The sequence below is a fragment of the Solea senegalensis genome, linkage group LG9 (assembly GCF_019176455.1).
Source record: "Solea senegalensis isolate Sse05_10M linkage group LG9, IFAPA_SoseM_1, whole genome shotgun sequence".
Lineage (NCBI taxonomy): Eukaryota > Metazoa > Chordata > Actinopteri > Pleuronectiformes > Soleidae > Solea > Solea senegalensis.
Window position 1 is genome coordinate 12,631,545 of NC_058029.1, and position 25,843 is coordinate 12,657,387.

Sequence of the window (25,843 nt, forward strand, 5' to 3'; positions counted from 1 at the left end):
TATGGAGGTGTCTGGAGGACAATAAAGAAAAAGAAGCATTTAATCAATTAGAACTAATTGCACAACAAAAAAAACAAGCGTTAATGAAATTGGTTTGAAACTGTTATTTGTTGTTTATCGCCCGTTAAATATCAAGTGAGAATAAATGAATCGAATTTGAACTCCTAATGTCTAAACAGTCTTGCACTGCTCTCTGAAGCCATTACATGTCATTTAGCAGACGCTTTTATCCAAAGTGACTTACAATGGAATTGAGTACAATCAGCCAGGGGTGGAGTCGAACTTGTGACCATTGCGACCATGATGTCTATTGCACACAGGGTACCAGTCTTGACCACTGAGCCACTCCACCCCACCAAGACAACAAATCTCACATGACAAATGAACTCATGAATAAATAAATAAATAAAGTGATACACTGTATGTAAATGCAGTAATGCTAAACACTGTTCCCTCGAAGCACGAAAGTTGTTGGTTCTGATCCCACTTTGGCTCAGGAGTCTGTGTGGAGTTTGCATGAATGTGACTGTTTTTTTTTTGTCTTTAAATGTTGGTAATGTTGTGACTGACTGGCAACCTGCCGCCAGATACTGATAACAGATACTTTTCCTCAGAGCTGGTGTTGTGTCATGTCCTCATTAGCGCCGCTGTGTGACAAACACAAGAGAAACCACATGAATAGTATTTTCTTCATTGTTTTGGATGCTGAATAAAACAGTGATTTTTCTGTGTAAACTCCGTCCCGAGGAAAACAACAATCAGAGTGTAAGCAAGACTTACACGGCACTAATACACACAATATTGTGACAACCCCTTGTCAGTGGGAGTGTTTGTTGGCCTTCTCTGTTTCAGGCTTGGGGAGGCGGGGTCGTCATTAAGGTGACACGCACTGTTAGTGTGTGTGTGTGTGTGTTTTGTTTTTGGTAAATAAATAATTGTTTTTGAACTCGACCTCGTCTCCTCTCCCTATTTTTCTTGCAGCCTGTGAGAAAAATATATGGCTGTTACAATGTACATAATATAAATGTGGACTGTCATGTTTCTTTCACCATCAAACTGTGTAGATTCAGCTTTAACATCATCATCATCATCATCATCATCATCATCATTCAGCTCATTCATCTCAACTCTGTACAGCAGAGGTTTCAAACTGGCGGCCCCCCCAGTCGATGTCTTGTGGCCCTACAATTACTTTAAAGTTACAATGAAAATTGGTGTGTCAACAATAATTATTACTTTGTCTATAGTGTTTTAATTACAATTGTCTTCATGTTATTATTAATTCAATCTGTTTTGTTTCATTTTCAGATTGATTTTTGTGTCATGAATATGTTGTTTTTGGTGAGCTATAAATCAAAACAAACACTTTTACTTTGAAATGGTGCGCAATAGCATCCTGGATATTTTTCATTTGCAACATCATGATGGATCATCAAGATATAATCACTGAACAGTGAACTTTTTTCCAATCTTTTTTCACTTTCAGCCTAAATGCTCAGCGGCCCCCAGGTCATAAGAGTTTGAAATGGATCATGACAAACACAGTATTGTACTCACTTGGACTGCTGGTAAGAGTAGGGTGCAGTATGATCTGCTGTATTTTCCACTGATAAAGGCTGCTGCCCGCTGGCTTCCTGCGAGGAGGGGACGGCCGTCTGAGGAGACGTGTCTGTCACCACGCCCTGGCGCCAAAAACACAGTCACAGAACTAAGTCAAACTATCTCGTTAGTTAGAAGATTTCATTTCAACCTCCATTTAGCAGTAATTAACTGAGAAAATCCAAACAGATTTACCAAAGACAAAAACATACTCAGTAATGATTAAAAGTGAGTGTGTGACAAATTCACTTTCACTTCTGATGCTCATTTAAATAAACAAAAAAAGAGTCTATGAGTGTAACTTCCACAGAGCCACAGTGTGATGCTGATATGATCAACCTGAAAACCTCAGCGCCAACGCTGACACCAAACTTATTAGTTTTCATTTCATAACGGCATAGCCACTCTGAGTGACAGCTATAATATGTGCTTATTAATCTGAGAACCATCAAGTGTGAGAATTGCTGTAAATAATAAGAGTTTGAACATATTGAAGCCAAAACTCTTAATTAACCGCTCACACAGGTGCGCACAAGTTTGTTTTTTTGTGTTGTTGAGTCAAAGTAATGATTCATTTTGCATCGCATTTTCGGTAGTGATAGCGAACTTTGAACTGTGACTTGTTCCACAAATTCAATCAATTTTGTTTAGGTGTGTTTGTAAAGTTGGTGTCTATAAGTTATGCTGAAAGAAAGGACATAAGACACTCTATATTGTACATTCTTATGGCCTCTATATGTACATTTTAACATAGTACTAGTGAAAAAGCAGCCTAAATGCTCTGTGTTCTAAGGGTTAAGTACATGTATGTGGTGCAGGTGTGACTAAAATGCTTTCCACCCCCATAAAGCTTTTTAATACAACCCCCTGACAGTCTATAGAGAATAGACTACAGTATAAAGTTGGTGTATATAAAGTCAGTAAATACTTTGTTTGTATTTACTTCGACTGTGATGGCAGAAGCAGGCACTGCAGTGTACTGGGGAATGTAGGTTCCTTGCATAGGAGCAGCCGCTGCAGCAGACATGTACTGCAGAGAAGAGAGACAAACATTATTACACTGAAAGCTGTTTTTTTTTGGACATTTCATGACACATTTGGGGCCTGAGGTCTATCATATATTTCTGACTTTCAGACAAACAGGAAAAGCATTTTCCCCAAAGGCTATTTGATTAAAAACATGATCGCTAACCCCAGGTGTCTCTTTTGTCTAATTATGTTTACCTTGTAATGCAAAGGGTTAGGGTTATGAAGGGGATGAAGGTTTAGTGTCAGGTAGACTCACGGTGCCTGTAGTGCCGAGAGACAGGTGGTTCATCTGCTGGGCGAGAGGAGCCATAACACTGGAGGGATGAAGAGACAAACTGGGCTCTATAGCTGTAGCTGGAGTGATGACAGCGCCCTGGAGTCAGAAAGAAAACACACATGACCGACTTTGTTTTGTTGCACAAACCATTATCATCTGAGCAGAGAATCTTAACAAAAGAGAGTGTCAAAGTCACTCTATAAATGAGATAGAACTGAATACAGGTAAAGATTTAGTGACATCTAATGGTGAGACTGCAGACTATGACAAATCTCCCTCACGCCTCCCTTTTACAAAATCTTTTGGTGGAATTTTGGTCGTTCTCGCTGCTATAGGAACATGGCAGTGCAAGATGGCGGCCTCATCTAGGACTACAAAAACAAACTTTTTTATTTGAACCCTTAGTGCATAATGCCTTGGTAAATTGCCGTGGAAATAATGCACAACTCCTTATATGGGCATCCTGGGGGTTTGTGTTTGTAGGTCACACCTTCAGGATTTTTTCATCCTCATATGTGTTGCCGAGTGAAAGATATGTGACATTTTATACTGTATATTTCTTTTTAAAAACTGGGAGTAGCAGCAATAGTGCAGAAGTCTCAAAACAGACTGTTTTTATTTTATTTTTGTTCCTAAAAATAAGCCAAGCGAACTTTGAACTGTGACGTTTTTCCAAATTTCACAAATCCTTTTTTGATTCTACAAAAATTTGAATACTTTTTGCTCAGGCGTGTTTATACAGTTGATGAAAACAGTGAAAAATATTGCTTCATCAGATTGCTTATAGGTTGTGCTGAAAATGGATATAAATCTTTCTTATAGCCTCTGTATATTATGTTTTAATATAGTAATGCAGTGTTCTAAGGATTAAAGAAATGATACACTTATGCAAACAAATTTCAGTATAAGCTCCAGTGTATTATGCTATTTTTTACTGTATACCTCTAAATGACACACTAATAAAACATGCAGCTAGAGGAGGAAGTTCTTCAAACCCTGCCGAGTTTCACGACTTGGAGTTTGGACTTTGTACCCACTCAACCAGCTTGAAAGTCTTGTTAAAACATGCTTCTGAGCGGAGCAGAACGGATTTTTACTGTAAATCTCCACTTTGTGAGGAGCTCTGATGCGGCCTAACACCTTCATGCTCTGAGCCCCACCTTTTTCAGTGCAGCTCTGCTACAGACTGCTGATGCTGTGTGCTGAGGTGTCTGGTAAGCGTCTCCGTCGCGGTAAACACCATTCGTTTATGATCGCTGTCTGACTACAACTCCCATGAGCACAGACGGCACGAGTGGATTTGTTTGCATTGCTTGCTCCAGAAAGCAGTCAGCACTCGAGTGTTGACGCAGGATGTTAAAAGAACATTTAGGTGTTTAAGGCGCCAGCTCAGGTGGATGGCAGTTGTCTTAACAGTTGTGTTTGTAAGGCTTCGGAAAGGAAGCTCCCAACAAAACAACACACACACACACACACACACAGAGGCGTTCCTCTCCGAGGCACATTCAATCTGTCAGAAAAGTTCGTAGGTACAAAACTGTACGTGAAGATCCTTACATCTGCAGGCTTCATAGGTGGCACCCACGTAAACACACACACACACACAGACACACACACACAGACACACACGCAGTACTGACAGAACAGTTGTGAGTGCTCTTCCTCCTGACTGCTGTCTTTATAGGGAGGTCTGTTTGAAGAACACAGCAGTAGGACTGTCATAAACACTCTGTCAACACTGTCCTCAACATCACAAGTGAATGAGTGGCACGCTTTCCTGCAAACAAACACAAGCACACATTCTCCTAACTGCATTAAACACATGCACAGATACATCGTCAAATCCACTCAAAACTGCACAAACCTTTGGCTCGGCCAGGTGGATTCAGCCGTCAGATTCCAGTTAATACCCAAGCTATTCATCCATGTACATAATTCATTCCCTGGTTTAATTATTTCACATTCTTCCCTGCTCTTTCTCTCACAGCAGGCCTCCATGAAGGCAGAGAGATGTATAAAGCAAAAGGGAACTCAGGAAGACTAATTACTTTGTCTGATTTATAGCTGCACCAAGTGCTACACTTGTCTTTTCTGCATGTATCTGCATATCAACACCATCACTACATATGGTATACATATATAGAGAATACACTAATAATGCCAGGTATCGGAGACAGTCAAATTTAAGAAAGAAAAAGACAATATCTGTTTCAACTTTGAACTGCCTCTTTTTTTCAGTAGACAAAGAAGAGCGCTGCAGGCACCACGCAGCAAGACACATCGTACTGCTGATAATGATGCCTGCTTAAGACAAAAAAAACAAACAAAAACACCAACTGCTGCTGGTGTGACGGTTAGCTGTTTGTTCCCTTGCAGGTGGCGAGCTCTGACAGGCTTGACAGGCTTGTATTAACGCCACAGAAAAGATTTACCGGAAAATTTTCTTCACCACACAAAAATACACAGGAATTTACAGGACTATAAAGTAAAGAAAAAAGGGCGGGTAATGCTGGACTCTAACTCTAACCATACACCCGCATGCATGCACAGGTAGTACTTTTGCAAACACTGCAGTGCGTATTGTGCAACATTTGCCGCCTCAGATATGTACGGAACTGTGTTTTCTTTCTCTTTGTCCGTCTTTGTTTTTGTAAAAAATGGGTTCACCGTGGCAGTTAACTCAGGAAGAGCTGGAATCACAATTCTTTGGATGTCTCATTAAAGCCCTCCTCAATAAACTGCCATCCTTGTCTGTCTTGCCATGCATGGTTAGGGTAATGCATTCATTTCCTGGGGATTTGTGAGTTATTATGCACAAAGCTGTCCTCTCACTAATTAAGATGTAAAGACAGGGAATTAAAGTAATCTGGGCATTCCACTAAGGATCAGAAACACAGAAACACACGGCCGTGAAGCCACTCCACTATGTGTGTATAGGTGTGTCTGAATTACGTTGTGTCTGTGTGTAAATATTGTTGTCTGAGTACGTACACATATTCCCGAGGAATAAAGAGAACAGCACTTAGCACTGCTCTTTTTTTTCTTCCATGCTAAACCTTTTAATTAGGGTCAAAATGTGTGTCTGTGCGTCTCTGTGAGTGTGTGAATTTGCGAGCTACACACACACACACACACACATACAGCAACCTGACATATTTGGCACCGTGAGCATGAATCTCTAGTTGTATGTTGACCGAGTGATTAGCAGAAATGTACAAGCGTGCATCACTTTAAATGTGTTAATGAGTTCACATCATTAATCAAAGTCAACAGTCATTAACTACGAGTGAAGAAGCCTCCGCTGCCATAGGAACAGAATCATGCCACTGTGTCTCTCCCAGTCTCCCTCCCTGACGCAGCTCTAATATGCCAAACTCCTCGAAATACATCCACAAGCTCTGGCCTTTGTTGTCTTACTGGGATTTTGTCTAAGCAGGGACAAGGTTTGGGAACAGACAGACGCAGAGGCCAGGCTTGCTTTCTGAGGAGTTGTTTTCATTTCTTTGTTCTCAATTTTTCTTTTTCCCTTCGCCTGCCTCTCCCTGTCAAACTGCAGATGCTTTGTTCATGTTTTTCTTTCTCCAATTCCTCGTTCTCTCCTCTTTTAGCTCTCTCTCTGTCCAAGCAAGTCATATCAAGTGGCCTGCCAAATAATTTGATGGGACCTTTGCTCCAAAACACATTTACAGAAGGGTATTATCACAGACATAATTTTTAATCGGACATGACGACGGACTGTTTTTAGCGGTTGGCAGGCAGACACCAGGAAGGCAGATAGAATGAGAGAATGACAAAGAGGAGGAGAAACAGAATTTGGATCTACTTCAACCATTGTTTTGGGGCAGCTTCACTTCCTTCTCTCAAGCCACAACAGTTTCAACAGCATAAAACTGTCTTCAGATGTTAGCATGGGTAAAAATGAGAGTAAAATCTGTCTTGACTATAAATCCTTTTATGTGAGAAGATGACGTTATTGTCTTTTAAAAAAAGAAATACTGATTTTGCAGTAATATGCTGCAATGTTAATACTGTAATTAAAACACCCTGGATGAGAGAGTGTGACAGGAAGGAAATGCAGTCCAGACAATGCGGTGTGTCTGAAAGCTTCTGTCGGGTATGATGGTGGAGATCACTTCATGGTGAATTGTGAATATCTCATTACTGTCACCTCTACATCCGGAATTTTCTTATCAGTGACATACATTTTTAAAAGGGAGGCCATTTTGAGAACAGCTTTGCAATGAAAACTGGTGTGTATCAAACCCAAGTTTCACTGGAAGATATTATTGACACTTTTGGTAGAGTGTGTTGGCCCTGCGAAGGACTGGCGACCTGTACACCACCTTTCGCCCTGGCTGGAATTGGCTCCAGAGGTCCTGTGACCCCCATGTGGAGGATAAAGCAGTAGAAAATGAATGAATGAATGTTTTTCTTGTTATGTTACTAAAAAGTTGGACAAATGTGACACTAGGTTTGACTGGCATTATAGCAAAACCTGTGGACAACCTAAAAATATAAAATAACTTGGACATTAGTGTCCAAGTTATTTTTGTGTGTGCATTTTCCTTACTGCTCTGCATATGCAGGTTCATTTCAGACCAGCAGAGAGCAGCCTTTTATAATAGATTTCAGTGTCAGCTCTGCTCAGCTCTTCCATAGCTTTCAGGAGGTTATTCACAGGCTGATTCAGCAGAGAAGGACTCAGATGCAGAGTTACAGCTTCCACCCATCTGTCCTTGGTTTGACTCTCATATCTAAACACTGTTAAATGCAAATATAGTGAGTATCATAGCTTGTTCAAAAACTTACTGTCGGTTGCATAACATACTGCTGATGTGGCATCCAAGACGTACTTTGGACCTGAGAAGAGAAGAGAAGAGAAGAGAAGAGAAGAGAAGAGAAGAGAAGAGAAGAGAAGAGAAGAAGTGGTGACAATATGCTCAGTGGTGATGAAGGAAAGAGGACAGATAGAGCGTAGATAGAAAGGATGATTAAAACAGAGTAATTAAAAAGAGAGGGTGGGCATAAGCAGAGGGGAGGTCATGAAGATGAGAGGAAAGGGCAAGATCAAAAAAAGATCGTTATAAGTGTGTAAGGAATTGAGGAACATAAGGAACAACAATCGTAAGACAGGATGACAGGAAGCGAGTGAAAATGAAAAATAAAACCACAAGGGGAAAGAAAATGATTCATTAGCTCAAGTCTTTACAAGCCCATTTCAGAGCCACAGTCCCCGTGTGACAGTGTGTCTTAAAAAATATTACAGTGGTAACTGGGTGTCCACTATACTCTATGTTATGTTGTAATTGTAAGAGGATATGAAGACCACAGAGAGCAATACAGTCCAATAATTACTTCTCAGAGGCAGTTTCATCATCAAAGACTGTCTCGGCCACAAATCACTACTTTCATCTCCTACAGACACCCACTGTCAGTGTCCTAGTCTACGATGAGGACAAACCAGTCCCCAGAGGCCCCCCTTTCACATGCAAGGTGTCTGTGTGTAATAACATGGGTGTATGTTCAGTTACCTGTCTGTCTACTGGGAGTTAAAGTAACGCACATTCCTAGTCTAATAAGGCCAAAGCATTAGAAAAGCACGGTTGAGTTGTGTCTCGGTGTAACTCAGCATTGCAGAAGGTGTGTCTTTGCATTTGTGCAGTGCTTTGTGCTTGAAAGAAAATCCAATGGGGGGAGGACTGCTACTTATTCTGAAGTCTGTGTGCCCTATTCATAGCACGTGGTCTAAAGTGCAAGGCGCAAATGCATTAGGGCACGTCCAATGTAATCTATCCACTAAGTGGGTGCAGAGGAGAAGGGTGCAGAAGAGGTTGTATTTATTTTTTATTGTCTGAATTGTTTGTAGGTGTATTTTTGGCACAACGTCAATAAAGCAAATCAGAGTTTTGCATGTAACAGCCAGGTGGCCCTGTATCGAGCACATGATTCTCTGCTGAGGAGATGGATCTGCTCAAAGGTGAACCCTTCATTGAGGGACAGGTGCATGGTCCTTGGCCAGTGGACCCTCAGCTACAACTCCATTAGACTGAAGAGGATAAGGAATTGCACTGATGTGCGCATGCATTTGCATTTGAGTGCTGGTGGCGAAAATGACAACGGTGCCACTTGGAAACTGGCAACGACATTTGCGCTGCGTGTAAGACAGAAAGATTTGAAAATATTCATGACATATTTCATAAGCACATCCCATAGCATAGTTTATGACACTGATGGAGACACAAATCTGCACAAAGCGATTACAAAGATATTGTTTCAAAATGCCTGTTTTTTTTTTCCCCTCATGTGAATTGTAGTTGTTAGCAAACACCACTTTACCAGGTGGACAGTGTTGTTAACCTTGCATAAGATGCAGAGAGAGTGCGAGGAGATTGTAATAATATGTCCGTGGGATGCCATGCTGGAGCCGTTTCTGATTGGGAACATTAGATGCTGTGCTAAATTTGATTGCCTGGCAGTGAGAAAGAAACATGTCAGAAGCTGGAACTTGCACAGGGGTACCTTGCAAGGTTGGATTGAACTAAATTTGAGTCAGTAGAACACGCTGAAAACGTTTAAACTAGAAACACCGGAAACATGGCTGCACTTTGTTTATAATTTTTGCTCAAATCTGGCTTTCTTCTGCTTCAGTGGTGTATGTCTGTCCAGATTGTTGAGAAGACTGCATGCAAGCAGGCAGGTCGGTTAGTGACAGACAATCATTCCTTGCATATGGGAAGAAATAGTTTTCTTTAACTTTTTTTTACTGACAGCTATACGGACGTGAAAGGAACAAACAATCAATGGCATTTTCGAAAAGGCTCCTTCAAGCGCCCAAGTCTGGACCTTAACCAGAAGACCTGAGAAAGGGTTCACCCACCTGATATGTGGAGACAGGAGAGGCAGCAATGAAGGGTGTGATTGATGTCTGTGCAATCATCCGGTTGGTGGAGATGCTATACGGGGAAGAGTAGAAGCTGTGGAAGGAGACAAGAAAGAGGTGTTTTTTTATTTTTTATTCCATTCCATTACATTACATTACATGTCATTTAGCAGACGCTTTTATCCAAAGCGACTTACAATGGAATCAAGTACAATTAGCCAGGGGTGGAATCGAACTTGCGACCATGATGTCTTTGGTACACAAGGTAGGGTCTTAACCACTGAGCCACTCCACCCCGTTCCATATTGTTAATTTCACCAAATGCATGGTAATTGAGTTAAAGTGATTATTCGGTATGACAAAAGACAGCACTATATTGACACAAATGTCAATATCAGTGGAGACTTGTCTGCACACTTTCACCTTTAGCTCTTCAAACATAACCACATGCCGTTTGTACCACCCAGTGTACTTTCAAGACACCACTGAGAAAATGGTTGAGACATCAAGGCTGTCTTGGAAACAACAAATGTTGCAGCTTCACTCTGTGCCACACTATCAAAGACGTTTTAGAATGAGACTTGACACTGCACCGGAGTACACATCATGTTATGAGGGAGTCTGTTCTGCTGCTGTGCATAATAATGAATTATCACTTTAATGCGCGAGTGGGTGAAACATTTCATGTATTACCTTTTATGTTCCCGTTTATGCATATTCCATTTTCGAGGGAAACGCTGCGTCTTTAATACGTGCATTTTGTTCTCTGTTTACTTCACTTGCTATACCTTTGTTTGTCCTTCTGATTTTTTGCACTTCTATCTTTTTCTTTTTCCATTTCACCCCCTCAGTGCTGCAGTGGTAGAATGCTGTGGCTCACGGTGCTTTATTTATCATTGTGTACCTAGAGAGGACATGTTTCATCCGCCAGGCCGTGTTGCTGTGCCCGATCGATCCCCAAGTGTCTGTTGACTGAATAATGGAGCAAGGGAGAAGAGAGAGGGAGGGAGGGAGAGAGAGAGAGAGAGATAGAGAGAGAAGCCCTCCCCTATCTATCTCTACCAGCCATGATTGTATAAAAAGGCACTTGCCACAAATCAAGTGTTGCTTAATTGGGTGAGTACTTAAAAACACACACACGTGCGCACGCACACACACACTGTGGGTTTACTTAAAGGTGACTACACACACCACCACTAACAGACATCATCATTTTATGTTTTTGTCATTTTATATACACAACAAGTAAGGTCCGGCAACAGGAAATAGGCTTTTGCAGTGCCGGGACCTGCACTTGGTCAATGTGACCACGAGTAGCTTTGAATTTCAGCTGTAGTTGTGGATGAAGTTGAGCTTTTTCTCTATAATACACAGTATATACCTATAGGAGACAAACATCCTCTATTGCATGGGTCGACTATGTGACTCTAGGTATATCAATAAAGGGACACAGATTTTTCTTACATTTTCCCATAGCACCGTGCCTTAATGTCTCCTCAGCTTCCCTTGTAAATGTAGCCTTATACTGGAAACAATGTCAGTTAAACATTATTCTGCATCGGTGTTTCCTTTGGCCCGCTGCACTGTACATTTGCATTTATTGATATATGTGAATTACTGGCAGCCCTTGAATTGAAAGCACTGATTTCAAAGTATAGATCTGAGCTCGACCGAGAAGTGGGACATGCGATGAGCACGGAGGAGGAAGAAAGAAAGAAAAAACTCCCCCCACAGATCATTTAGTAGTATGGATCTATCTATTTGACGATACAATTAATGTATGACTCGCATTAGAGACTGTGTATTACTGTCACTGATGAATACAAATGAGCGAGTGCAATAGGGTTATTCACTATGGTTCTCTGATTGTGTTTAGTGTATTTTTCATTAGAGTGATGTGTACTGAAAGAGAGAAATAGTAGGTAGAGGACATATCCAAGGTTATTGATGGAGGCTATTAGCCTTGAGCAGCGGCCCTGTCAATAGGGACTCCAGCATGGCTGTTTAAACAATACACTAAACATGTAATTGCGAAGAGAACATTAAGACGAGATTGAATTTAAAACCTCTTTGTGAATCCCTGGTGTGACCCAGCTGCACTGTCAGGAGTTTGCCCCTGAAAAATTAGCAAATGATTTAGTGCCGACCTCAGTGACTTCTCAGCAAAGATATGCGAGCAAGCTTGCTAAAATATACTGTACGTGTGTGTGTGTGTGTGTGTGTGTGTGTGTGTGTGTGTGTGCGTGCGTGGGCAGGGGAGGTAGAGGATAGAGAGATGAAGGCGGAGAAAGAGAGGTAAGAACAGAGGCATGCAGAGAGGGAGAAGGATAGAGAGAAGAGCAGGAAAGTAGACAGACCAGATAGGAGGTGAAGAAAGAAAAAAAAGGAGCCCTCAAGAGTTTCTCTGACACACAGAGGACAGCCTATGCAAAGCAGTCTGGACAGTTGGAACACATGTTTTTGGTAACATCAGATTGGCATCAGAACCCAAACACCAGCCATCTGAAGGGACTCACAAACCAGTAATTGATTCATACCCTTTCTCTCTCCTTGGGCTGACTTTATTTTTGCCTTTATCCCCTGCTTGACCCCAACCGGCCCTCCCTATTCATTAAAACCCTCTCCCTCCTCGCTTTTCGCCTCTTTAATTAGCCGCATTAGCATTTCACAGTCATTTAGTGCTTCGCCGGAAGAAGCTCAGATGACCTCAGAAGAGAGGTCAGAGAGGGTTTAAGCACCACAAATGCACAGATGCTCGCGTGTTAGCATGCACTGATGCATCCACAAATATTGCCCAGACAGAGACACCAGCACTGACCAAAATTAAAGCAGATGCTTGGAAATAGAAGAAAGGAATTAAAAAAAACCCCCGAAAGGAACTAAATTAGAGATCTAAACAAAGAGAGGAAACAATGACTGAAAACAACAGACGGTCAAGTTCAAAGGTGATACTGAGAGTGGCAGAGATAATGATGAGCGGAGCATGACAGTAAAACAGTGAAGAAGAGAAGGGAGAGTGAGGATTAAAAGGGTGAGGAAGAGTGAGTAGACAAGGTGAAGAAGACGAGAAGAGAAGCACAGATCTGGAGGAACAAGTCTCCTGGGACTGTATCACCAGCAGCGTTCCTTGCAGACAGCAGCGATCTCCAATTTCCCCCTGAAAGAGGCAGACACTCTGCTCTCTGCATTTAGCCAGGGAGCACTGCAGATAGCTTCGGCTGATGAAAGTCTTACAGCGGCAATGCAACACCACACAACTTCCCTGTCTGCAATCAAAACTTACATGTCGGACGGACTGTATGCACGTAGGTGCAATTTTATTTTTTTTCTTTATTGTGCGAAACATAAGAACGAGAGAAGATTAAGTCCCACAACAACAAATAGATGGTGGTAATAATGGCAATCATGTGTGTAATCTAGGTAATGGGGGTTGGGCACATTGTATATGTATATGTACTGTATATCTATATGTATATGTGAAGGGAGTACTTAGGATTGAGTAACAGTACTTGTTGATAAGTGCTGTTTGAGGTTTAGATGGGTTATTAATATACTCCAGGTTTCATTAAGGACTGATATACTGTTGTTGTCGTTTTATAGAAATGTAAGAGAGCTGAGCCAGTAAGTATTGTTTAGATTTCCCTTTCTGAAAGATCACTTCCTCGGCAACAGCTAGAGAAATGAGTCATGGGTTATTGTATTTAGCTTGGATGGCTATGAACATATACGCTTACTTCGCCTGTTCAGATTTGTTAGATTGGGTGTCATTTTTTCTAAATACAATCTAACACACATTGTGATATTGGTATTTTATAGGATTTAGTTTGCATTTACTGGGGCATATGAATCAAAAATACAGTTTGAACACTGAATGCTGCAGTCGCTGTAAACCTGTGAGAGAAAGTGTCCACCTACCCGTTCTGCATTGCAGTAGGATCATATGTCAGCGCCATACCGCTCTGAAAAAAACAACAACAAACATATGCATTTAAAGGTTAAAAACCCTGTAAAGCAAATGCAGAATTTCTTCTCTTCACACATTTTATCTGTTAGAAAATAGTGGCTGAGAACATGTGAAAAAGTGGTAAAGGATAAAAACAGTTTCTCTGAAAATGTGACTTCACTGCATGTAAAAAAACCACGTAAAATCTCATGTTATATGACATTGCTACAGATGAGGAAATGAAGTGGAGAAGAAGAACAGAAAGAGGAGCAGACTCCTGCTGTGAGGCTGCAGGTGCTGCTGATAAACGGGAAGATGGAGAGGACTGCTGCTAAACTCGCTCTCTGTTTATGTGCAACATGCTGTTAGAACTGACACCAAGATGGTAAAAATGCCACTTCTCTACATGTTAACAGAGCGTTTACGTTAATATTCTGTACAAACACTGATGAACTACGACGTTTCCGGACTCTGGTCTCCACTTGAATGAGTAGATGCCCCCTCAGGGTTGAGAATGAAGCTGAATAATACATGATTTAAAGCCTAATATTTAAACACTTTTCAACTTTTTTTAATCACTCAAATCTGATGAGGTGGCGACAAACACATTTTCCTGTGGGGGAGACACAGCCACAAGAGACATTTCTATCCCTTTACAGAGACTTTCAAGTACTTTAAGGGTTTGTTTTTACGCTACGTAACTGTTGTTGTGGTCAACTGAAATTAAAAGTGCTTGGTATCATTGCGTATGAAATGGTTGAGCGAGGAAGAGAATGCAGAGGGACAGTATGATTCATGATGTGTAATAAAAAAATGAGCACATGCTTTCTCTTTCCCAAATTACCAATATCTGAAAACAAGCGAGAGGGACATAAAGAACTGCTTAGTCTTGAACAATGGACAATTTCCTCAGTGAAATCCTCAGTGGGCCTGTTAAAAGCACTCGGGATCTCTAAAATGCTTGTGCATGATTGTGTGTGAGCCTGTGAGCCACTTAAACGATGTGTCATATTTAAATGTAAATACACAGTAAGATTGCCACGCAAAATAAACAAAATGACAAGTGCAATTGTCTTGTTAGTGTGGTTAACTTTAGGAGGTTTCCTCGATGTAATAAGTACATAATTAATACTGTATGGAACCACATACAAAAGTGACATCATATGAGAGAATGAAACGTTTTATTTATTGCTCCTTTGTCTGTAATTTTGCAGAAATGTTTTCCTGGTGGATTTCTACATGGTTGATTTTCTAAAAGTAGAAAAAAAAAAAAAACACTGACCGAAAATACAAATGAGATTGATTATCATGAGCTGTCGAGAATGAAATAAAAATCCCTTTTTATACAACATATGAAGAATTCTGCTGTTCACTCCACTTGCACTTAATAAAAAAGAGAAAAGAATCGGACATAAATCCATACAGGGCACCATGAACTATGTGACAGCCTGAGTTGAAAAAAAGTTTATTGATGTTATTTCAGCTCATATTCCTCTGAGAATGCAAAAAGAGCAGAACGGGGGGAAAAGGACGGTGGTTCCTGGTAAGTTTTCAAATCAGATCTGTCCGAGCTCTCTGCACTAATGGCCACAGCAAACATCTGTATTATCAGTCAGGGAACCGAACAGTGTCCAGAAAGCATTAAAAGTATTAATCAAACTCACAATTTTACTGACAAAAAAACTGTCTAGTTTTCAGCTCTATTGTGAATATCAATGCCATTTTGGAACTGACAAACTGACCAACCAATACATATAGCCCTAACCCTCATCAGCTAAACCCTCATATACTATAATAAGTTATAGCTTATTTGTTGTTTTCAATATTTATGTCCATAAATGGAAGTCTGTAGCAATATAATTCCGTTCACATGTGCACTTCGACCTAACAACAACAAGCAGAAAACATACTGTTCCATTTATCACAGGATTGTAATTGAAGTTTTAATCTCCCAATGCACAATTTCAATAAGAATAATGTCAACATGGAGCTACTGTCCTCCTCTCTATTAATTGTTGTCCCTTAAATGAAGTTCTTGTCTTTATCATTAAATTACTTTTCTCTCTGAATGACTGTGCCTCACTTTTTCAATCATGTGCAAATGAGTGGAGACCTTCAGTCACTCGCCTGCATCTTGGCAATGCTGGGCTACATTTTAAGTATGAATTGTGTGTTTTTAGTCCCGTAATCTTCAGTTTCCTTCCTCGCCGTCATTGTCCTCCTCCTCTTCTATCGGCAGCGTCACAAAAAAATATTTTTGACTTGTTCTACATTCCATGCTTCTCTCCAAATTGGCACATGAGTTGAAAGCGTGCCCTGATGCATAACTGGGCTGCAATGTTTGGTTCTTCCCCAAACACTGTTCCTTCCCAGGATGTGGAAAACATAAACCGCAGAAGCCATAAAAAACGCTGCCAAATATTGACGACATCAAATAGAAAGAATTAATCATTCCAATGGCAGATATTAATTTTCTTATCAGCCCTCAATCAAAAAATCTGATTGAAAGCAGGGAACTTTCACTTTAAACAAACACATCGACGATCTTTTGAATTTATGTGCCAAAAATAGAGGAGATCAACTCTGGAAAGCATCTTGATATTGTATCTTACGCTCTAAAATTTAGTTTGACAGCAAAACCACATGAGTCCTGGAGAGAGAGAACACATAAGGACACTTGTGCACCAGAAAACCTGTGTTTGACATCACTTTTATCATTCATTGTTGGCAAAAAGTAAAACAATGACAGAGACACAAACTGAGTACAAAGAGACATAAACAGAGGAATACTATGGGGAAAAAAGGACCACAAAGGATAAAAAAATAAATAAACTACAAAGAGGCGAAAACAGAGGAGTACAAAGAGACACAAAACCGCCACACAAGTGGCTAGAATTTGACATAAAATGACAATTAAGTGACACAAAATGACATCATAGATGATGACAAAAAAACTGCCACAAAGAAATGCAGAATAAACCCAAAGCAAATCACCAGAATATGACACAACACAATTTTAAACAAGTTGTGCTTCCCGTCTTCTGTTAGTGCCTGGTTTTAATGGAGGAGGCGTTTGGAGGCTACGGGACCACTGTCTCATAATCAAGGCCAAGGTCAGACTCATTTAGTAGTGAGGGGTTCTGGGAGATTAAGGTCGGATGACTGACTGAGTGTGAGGACACGATGAGGCCCCTCAAAGCACCCCCCACTCTACCAGATGTCTCTATTCATCTGCCTGGACTCAGAGACTCAGCTCTGACAAAGGAATAAACCACTGACGGGATGCTTTTCCTCTGCAATGCCAAGTGGGGCTTGTCAGGACTTGGGCCACTGACAAATGTGTGAGGAACCTCGCTGCAAGCATCCAGCATTTATTTTAAGTCCAATTCATAAACGTAAGACAACGGGATACAAAGAAAGAAATCACTAAACAGAGAGGCCGCGTGTTAACCAAGCCCTGGTGTGATTTCTTCACACAGGGAAATGGAAAAAATAACAATCTGTGCAAACAGTCAGAGTTGTTTCAGCCTGGTTCTGTTTCACCTCACTTCACTAACCCTCTCCTTCCCAACCTCTACGGAACGTAAACATTACGAAATCAGACAAAAATCCAATCAGTGTGTGGGTGGTGACATTATTCTTCACTTTCCCTTGTTCTGTAAATGAAAGCTTTGGTATTGACACTAACAACTTGTGAAATCTCCACATTGTGCAACCGTCAATCTGCTTTCAATCTGCTGCACAATGTTTCATTCCATGTGATGATGACAGGACTGGAAGGTTGAGTTTTAACAAAAGAAAACAAAAACTTGGCATTGAGGTCCTGCAATTACATTGGATTTTAAATTGAATAACTTTTTTGCACATTATATGCCAGCATTCACACTGTCAGCTGCATCTCTGACTCGATTGAAGGCTGATAATGACCCCGCGGGGGGGGGGCTGTCAAGCTTTTCTCATTTTATATTCTTTTATAAAACGTGAAAAAGAGATTGATGTCAAAGGGAACACATGACGGATATTTAAAATATGAGAGGGGCGACAAAAAGCAGCTGTAGAATGTCAGTCAATCAATCAAGTACAATCCATTGTATTTAATACAACGGTACTTCTCCCTAATTTATGTAATGATTGTTGTGTTTTTGCTTAAAAGTTGAAAAGGAAAGGCTTTAACTGAGTCAGTATAACATCACTTTTGGTTTTATTAGCTCCCAGGAGACACACAGACTACTGTGATTGTGAGCTACTGCTGATTTAAGAAATGTCTGCTGTGGCATAATTTCGCCCAAGGAAAAATCTAGTTGCTCAGTGGCACAGGGTAAGAAAAAATAAAAAAAGAAGAATTTTGTAACACTCTGAATGTAAGATGTGGTTCTTGTGTTGTAATAAAACGCTGCAGTGGCTAATGAGGGACTTTATATGTGTAAGTGTACTGGTGAGCTATTCTTGATGATGAAATTGATTGAGTTTTACCTCTCCATCCCGTGTCCATGGCCTGCCATTCTGGGGATACTTAACCTGGGTCTGCCTCTTTTTTTGGCCTCCATCAGCAAACTTGCACAACAATGGCTCTGCTGAGGCTACAGAGAGAGAGAGAGAGAGAGAGAGAGAGAGAGAGAGGGAGAGAGGGTGGACAGCAATGAATCATCCTAATAGCAGAAAAAAAAATCAACTGGACGAGAAAACAACTCTTCAGGTCTTACATTTATCTCTTGCACTCTTAATCCAAACATCTAAACAACAACACTATTATCGCACTATCTCTACAACTCCTACAACTGCACTTGGATGAGAGCCGCCTTGATGTGGAAACGAGGCCATGGGCTAATCATCAAAGCATGGCGAGTGTAGTTCAAACAACGACTAAACAGGCATACTTTACACGCTAAATAACTCCACCGCTCAAACCCCGGGGCAATGGACTGAGGCTGTGATTGCTCCAAAGACAATGTGGTCCCTTTTTTTTTTTTGGACCATAGAGAGAAGAAAGCCTTGATTGCAGATAGGATTAGCTGAGTGTGACCTCTCATTCGACAGTTCACCAGAATTCTAACGGGAACCTGATAGGCCTCGGCTTTAAATGTCCCACAGGCTTCTGAAATAACAGGAAGTTGGAGGATTCTCCACAGGCTTTGTTCTGTCTAGTCCACATATTTTAGAAAATGAGTAGATCGTTAAGGAGATATGGCTTAAACATAACATTTAACAAAGGAGTATTTTTAGAATTTGCTAGAAAGCAAGAGAGTGTAAACTATTGTATGACTCTGCTCTCCTGACATGAGTTACAGGACAGTTGATGGCTTGACTTCTCTTTTATGTCATTTCTGAGTGTAGTATTTGTAATCTGTAATTATTGTTCACACACAAACAGAAACGCACACACGTATACCCACTAAACATCGAACCAAGCTTTTAATCAGAATACACATAATTACTCTAATGATACTTAGTAGAAATTAGTGAATGAAATGTGTACTGTCCTCGGGTAATGTGACTGAGTTATGTTTCTATTCCAAGAACTACTACTTTTATTACTAATAATAATAATAATAACTTTATAAAGCGCCTTTCACGAAACCCAAGGTCGCTGCACAGTTGAAAACGTAAAAAGACAGTTTAAAAACACAAACACTAACAAACAAAAGATCAGGTGGCAAAAACTTGCAGGAACAGGTATTGCGTCAACAGTGATTTCACTAATTAATCAAATAAAATCATCACAACAGTACGCTGAAACACAAAGGTCCTCCAATGCTGTTTAAAAAAAAATAAAGCAGTAAACTGCAGCTGTAGTTTTTGTGGACACCTCTGGGTCTTTAGCAGGTAATTTAACTGGCAGTGATTTCAAACTGCAGAACGAGAGTCAAACAGTGGATCCACGTCCCTGCGTAGAGCAAAGAAATGGAAAAAAACAACAACAGAAGAACTCTTTGACAGAATTTTATGAAAATACTACAAACTACGCAATTATCCCACCTACTTAAGAGAGATGCTTCTTCGTCTCTGTAGACTGAAAAATGAGAAGAGGCCTTCTCAGTGGAGAGGAGCATTCAGTGCTGAAGGGTGAGAGCAGAGTTTTATGGAATGCCTGGGGCCTGGATGGGTACTCCAAAGGTAAGAAGACGGAGTATCACAGTGCCATGTGATTATGCGGCATTTAGGAGTACTTTGTCATTATGCCGTTTTACCCTGATTTCTGTCTGAATAGCAGGTCACACAGCTGGGCCCCTGTTATCATCCCCTGCCATACGCTATTCATCTTTCTCAATCATTCCCCTTCTCTTCCTCCGTTACCTGCTTTGCTCAAAGTATTCCTATACGTCTGGTAAACACTTGTGTGTGTGTGTAAGTGTACATGTGTGTGCCTCACCAAAAGCATTTTTTTGAATTTATTTATTTATTTATTTGAATCAGGGATGCACAATCATGAACATTTCTGTAAAAGTGCCAGTTTTAGCTGCAAAGCTAGTTTTCAACTGTAGTCCCTGGGCAAAGGTGTGGAGAAGCCAATAAAAGACATATACATTAGTAAATAAAAAAGAAAAAGTTATTCAGTTTAGATTCCTAAAGAGAAAAACATGAGATAAGATCAAATGGCGATTTGTTAAGAGGTGACACTTTTACGCTGATTATTTTTCTTACAAGACAGGGATAAATAAATAAAATAAATAATGTACACCTTCTATGAATTAATGTTCATGTTTTCTGTATCCAAGAAATGGTTAATAACAGATTAATTTAATTTTAAAAGTTCAGTTTGAATCATCAATAATATGATGTTGTGTTATATAATATAATATGTTTTAATGGTCCAGTTACTCTCTACATCTTTGTGGCATGACATTGTCAAAAACAAACTAAAAAACCATCTGCTGCGATACTAAAACCAGTTATCGGTTTTCAAGGCTGTGGCTGATCAGTTTATTTTGCTTTGGCACAAATGCATTCCATTTTCTTCTTCATGTTCATTTTCTATTGCTATACTGAAGTTGTGGAAAAACACCAGTAAATAAGGTAAGAAAAGTATAATTCAGTTGTAAAGCCTTTTTTATTATTATTATTATTATTATTATTATTATTTAGACCAGGACTATGTTGAGATTATGGATTAACAGTCAGGTTTATGGGTGTTATGTAAAACGTCCAATGATGTGTGTGTGTGTGTGTATTTGTGACTGCTACTTCAAGTGCGAGACACGCTCTTGATAGTGACTTGAAGACAGGCTCTGTATTCTACTGCTGTTTTGTTTCACTGGTGTTACAAAGAGAGAATGTCACACTGTCTATGGTTGACAACTTGTCAAGACAGAAGACTTATTTTCCTCTCCTTGTCCTCTAAAGAGAGAGGAAGGATTGTGCTGGTCTGAATGAAATGGTTATCCAATGAATGAAAAAGATTTTTCCGTGTTTAAAATTAAACCTTATTTCTACTCACATGGCTATTCATGGAGATAGCAAAACTACTCATGTGTTGTTTATTGTTAGAAATAGTGAAGTAGACAATCCAACAATAGCTAAATAAAAGCAATACAGAGAATTGGCAACTGCAGAAGACAAATAAAACGACACTTGAAATATCAGCGCGCTTTCCTTCATTCATTTATCTGGTGTCCCTCAACGACATATGAGTAAAGAATCCAACAAAACATCTGTGAAGAAACTGTTATAATGGTTTGTTTGTTTTAGAGCTCACTTTTAGGGTTTTTCAGAAACTGCCACAGAAGTATATTATGGTTGTTTTTTTGGAGTGGATTAGTTGCCTTATAAAGTTTCTTTTTTTCGTAAGACGCTGCATGCATTCTCTTTTTCTGATACCCATTCATTCTGATTTGAAAAAAAAGAAGAAGTAATAAAGTCAATGCATTCAGCCAAAAACAACACATCAATTATAGCACATATTATAAGTGTTGTAGCTGAGCTCTAGCTGAAAGTACATTAAATCATTTAAAGTTATAAATGCACTTTTATAAGCTGAATTTACATATTAATATTATTTCGCATGCATTAGTTTGTAAGCTCATAACAATGTGTGCGGTCTGCATTTGCAATACACAATAGTGTGTGTGTGCACAACACACACTATGCAATTCACCCTATTTTCATTCATAACTTCAGTGATAGGCCATTAATACTGACGATGAAATTGACAATAATAAATGTTATTTACCATTAAGAGGCAAACTTAGCTGCCACACAATTAGGGAGAAACAACAGCCATAAAGCATCTGCAGACAAGATTCCCTGCAGAAAAGGCTGCTCAAAGTGGTGCATCAAATTAATTATTTAGCTCGCTTTCACAGCTACATTACTACAATCTGTTGCAAGTCACAAGAGGGCTTTAAAAGGAAGAGCATTCTTAATTGTCAGTTTGACCCCTGCTGTTCTCACTGCAGCGTCTCTGTAACACAAAGTGATAAATTTGTGGGGAATTCGGGTTCAGCTGCATCTGCCCCTAAAATGGATCACCTTTGGGCTCGAAGTTAATTAAAATGGTCCGAAACCAAATACTGAAAGAGTTCAGAGACACGTAAACTTTAGCAAACAGAGATGAAGAAATTCCAATCAATCACTAGCGAATGAGTCGAAATATTGTTCAAGTCCAAAATAAATAGACTTTTGTAGCCTGATGCTAAGCACTCGTGCATGTATTTTTCAGTAAATTGTTGTTTTTGTGTTGACACTGAAAATCAACATGAAATAATTCATTCATATTTAAAGTATTTCAACAAATACAGCTACATCTTTGTCAGATTCAATTTCAGTATCTAGCTGTAATCAATACCACAAACGACACTACAAACAACACTACAAGAGGTGCAAACCTGATAGATATGTAATTGAAAGAAGCACACAAAACACTTAACTGCACAAAAAGCTACACTTTTTTTTTACACTTTTTTTTTTCTCTCAAAAAGGAAAGGGACTTTTTATTTGCACTCATTGTGTAAGCCTTGCTGCAGCTAAATCAGTAATCATTTTTAGTTAATAGTTCCATTGTAGTTGAGTGTTTTGTGTCATTCAGCGTTAAAGACATAGTAGCACATGTGTCGAGGCTCATAAATGACAGAGATCGGTTAGTCTGAATGTGTCTGAGCGCAGGTGAAATAAGAACTAGTGCTTTACTGTTTTGTCCGGGAGCTTGTGACCTGTGGGGGTTTTGTATTTAACTGTCAGGACGTGCACCTATGTAGCACGGCTTGCACTGTGAAGAGTGGTGCACACACTGTGTTACCACTCATTGGAACTGTGGGATAGTGCACACCACAGTAGGGCAGCACAGAAACTGTTAAAACTCCAGCAGAGAAAATAAACATATCCGATTCACTTCTGCTAAGATTGGCAGGAGATACGAGACAAAGAAAAACAGAGTATTTTGGAGAAAGCAGCACAGATAATAACCTGTCGATGCACCGAGTTAAGTGCAGAAGATAATTCACTTGCTGACAGTTTTTGGTGCGTCTAAACCAAACGCCAGAAAACGCCATAGAAAGCCTCAATGGTTCAATGGATTCAGTTTCATTGTGGGAGAACAGGATACAGTTTGAATGGGACCAACTCCTTCAAATGGGAAAGTTTTTCCATTTCAAATAAAATCTCATCCATTAGCAAAGCAACATGGTAACCTATTGGAAAAGTTGGAAAATGGGATCCAATTCCCAAATGTGAGAAAATGAGGAATGCCTCAGCTTAGATGAATGGGATTCAACCCCACTTTCTATATTTTATTTTATTTTATTTTTATTTTGTCAAGGACACTGAGCATCAAAGAGGTCAGAGGCCTGAGACAGAATAACAAGCACTAACAAGAGTTACTTACTACAAGTTCAAGCATCACAAGAAAGACAGAAAATGTTTATATGTTGCATTTATAGCACTATTATATTATTGTCCTTATAATGTAAATAGATGCATCCTGTGTGATGCAATGAGCTTTTTTAGATATTGACCCACTCTCCAACTTCCTCAAATATGGCTGTTCTTTAATATCATCACCATCAAAGTATTTCCAGCATCATTAACTATCACAAAAGGAACCAAGTACAAATGAAATACACTGATAAAATGAGACGCTATAAGAAGTCAACAGCGCTGATTCAAAAGCATCACATTTTAACCACTACAGCTATGATTGAGTGTTAAATCAGTGTCTCCAAATAACACATGAAAGCTGTCACCATGTCTGGCGGTACAATACCGCCACATAATTATACAATCTTTTCCTCAGTGCAGCCTTATTACAGTTTTTTTTTTTTTCTTAAACATTATCAAGAACATCAAAATTATTTCTTCCCCTTTATGAAAGCCTCAAATCACTTGAATGACAGGCATCAATCACAAAAGACAAATGGCATAGGACTGCACACGTTTTAACCATCCCCAATTATTAAAGAGTTACTGGAGCGCATTCAACCTCCTGATTGTTATTGAAACTACTGAGTGACAATGTTCCCTGTATGAAATTTAGACTTGTTTCTGGAGAAAAATCTAAGCTAGAACACTACAGCAGATACTGAGTGCAAAAAGAGGAGGAAACATGCTAAGTACGTGCAGGAGGAATATGATGATACCAGTGGAGATGGAGGACGGGATGATTACATGTGGGATAGAGGAAGAAACAGTACAGTACAAAGGATAAAAATGTGATGACATGATTTTCATAACACATCTAGATAAAATAAAAGACTGAACACAGTAATCTAAGGTTAAAACAGTATTTTTTTAAATGATGCTGTCATCACAAAAAAGTCAAAGAAGCTCAAAACATGGCGAAGGGTGACCTTCACCTCTCCTCTGTCCCCCATTTTTCTTTCACCCCAACCAGTCGAGGCAGATGGCCGCACATCTTTGAGTCTGGTTCTGTCAGAGATTCTTCCCGTTAAAAGGGAGTTTTTTGCTCTCCACTGATGCCTAGCGTTTGCTCATCATGTGAATTGTTGGGTTTCTCTGCTCCTCGTGATGTTGTCTATGTACAGTGCCTTGAGATAATGTGTGTTATGATTTAGCGCGATACAAATAAAATTGAATTGAATTGATGTTCCTCACAGCAATTTTCACAATTTCACACTAAATCTTGTGTTCTGTTTAGTCACTGACCCATTTAGGCCTCCTACACATAAGAATGACTTTAGGAGAAACTGCAAAAGTTTTGTATTTATATTTATATTTAGGGTTTTTTTTTTATCCTCATGGAATCGCCGTTTTTGGAGACTATTTTTGGAAAATGATTCACGAGTTACGAGTCAGGTTACAGGGCTTTTATTAACAGGTATGGGCGAGTGCAGTATTGCATTAGACATAATGATGGTAAACAGGTCAGTTCCGTTATGGGGCTTCATGGGTATGGGCAGGTTTTTTTAAAAAAAAAAAACATGGACCCATACAGGACTCTGCAATATAGTACTTTGACAAAATGATGGTGCCATATAGTCAAACCGCTCTTGTTCTTGCATTTACTTTTATCTTCCTACATTAGTCGCTCTGGCTTGGTTCATTCTGTAACTATAAACACATTGGAATGAAGCTTTATTTAAAAAAAGTGTATAATGTATTTCTGTAGCAGCGTTAACAGTGCCACGTTATGCCTGTCTTTACATTATGTACTACAGCATTTAGAGTCGTACTGTGGGGTTTTCGAGGGGATGAAGACATTTCTTGAAACAATGCTGTGTTTATGGAAAACACAGCAAAAAATAAAAAAGGAACAGATCCTACGGCGAAATTTCTATTTCCGTGTGGTTAAGGCCTCAGTGAATGTTGTTTAGGCTAGTGTGAATTTTTCAAGCATCTGCTTCCAACCAGACAGTGGTTTGAGAGGTGTGAAACCTAAACAGAACAACCACAGCATTTTCCTCTATTTTGTGTGGTTTCAGTGTGAATTCAAAGGTTAAGCTACTGTTAAATCAGGCGGCTATTTAATCAAGATTATCAGGGCAAAATGCACATCACTATACAAATCTTAAAGATTTATTGTCATTTTGCTGTTCACACAGCTGTACCATAGAAAAAGAGAGAGTGCTTCCCTTGAGAGGCAATAAAATGAGTTTGCACAGAGATGTGCAGGCTCCACTCCATGAGTTTTTAGCAGTTCCCTTAAAAGGACCATATACAATCCTCA

The 25,843-nt window shown here is 39.7% G+C and overlaps 1 protein-coding gene across 5 annotated transcripts in view; it reads right to left on the reverse strand.

Annotated features, from left to right (window-relative positions):
- Positions 1-25,843, reverse strand: part of LOC122774399 (RNA-binding motif, single-stranded-interacting protein 3-like) — a 101,037-nt gene that overhangs the window by 1,139 nt on the left and 74,055 nt on the right. For 3 of the 5 annotated variants that reach the window (XM_044033621.1, XM_044033620.1, XM_044033618.1), the window contains 8 exons: positions 18,202-18,308; positions 13,701-13,744; positions 9,783-9,879; positions 7,715-7,765; positions 2,885-3,001; positions 2,543-2,629; positions 1,558-1,682; positions 307-647 (listed from right to left, as the gene is read on the reverse strand). In XM_044033621.1, the coding sequence (XP_043889556.1) occupies positions 611-647; positions 1,558-1,682; positions 2,543-2,629; positions 2,885-3,001; positions 7,715-7,765; positions 9,783-9,879; positions 13,701-13,744; positions 18,202-18,308 (665 nt within the window). In that variant the 3' untranslated portion in view covers positions 307-610. Of the gene's footprint in view, positions 1-306; positions 648-1,553; positions 1,683-2,542; positions 2,630-2,884; positions 3,002-7,714; positions 7,766-9,782; positions 9,880-13,700; positions 13,745-18,201; positions 18,309-25,843 lie in introns of those variants that run through there. The other 2 variants (XM_044033622.1, XM_044033623.1) reach the window with 2 other exon arrangements.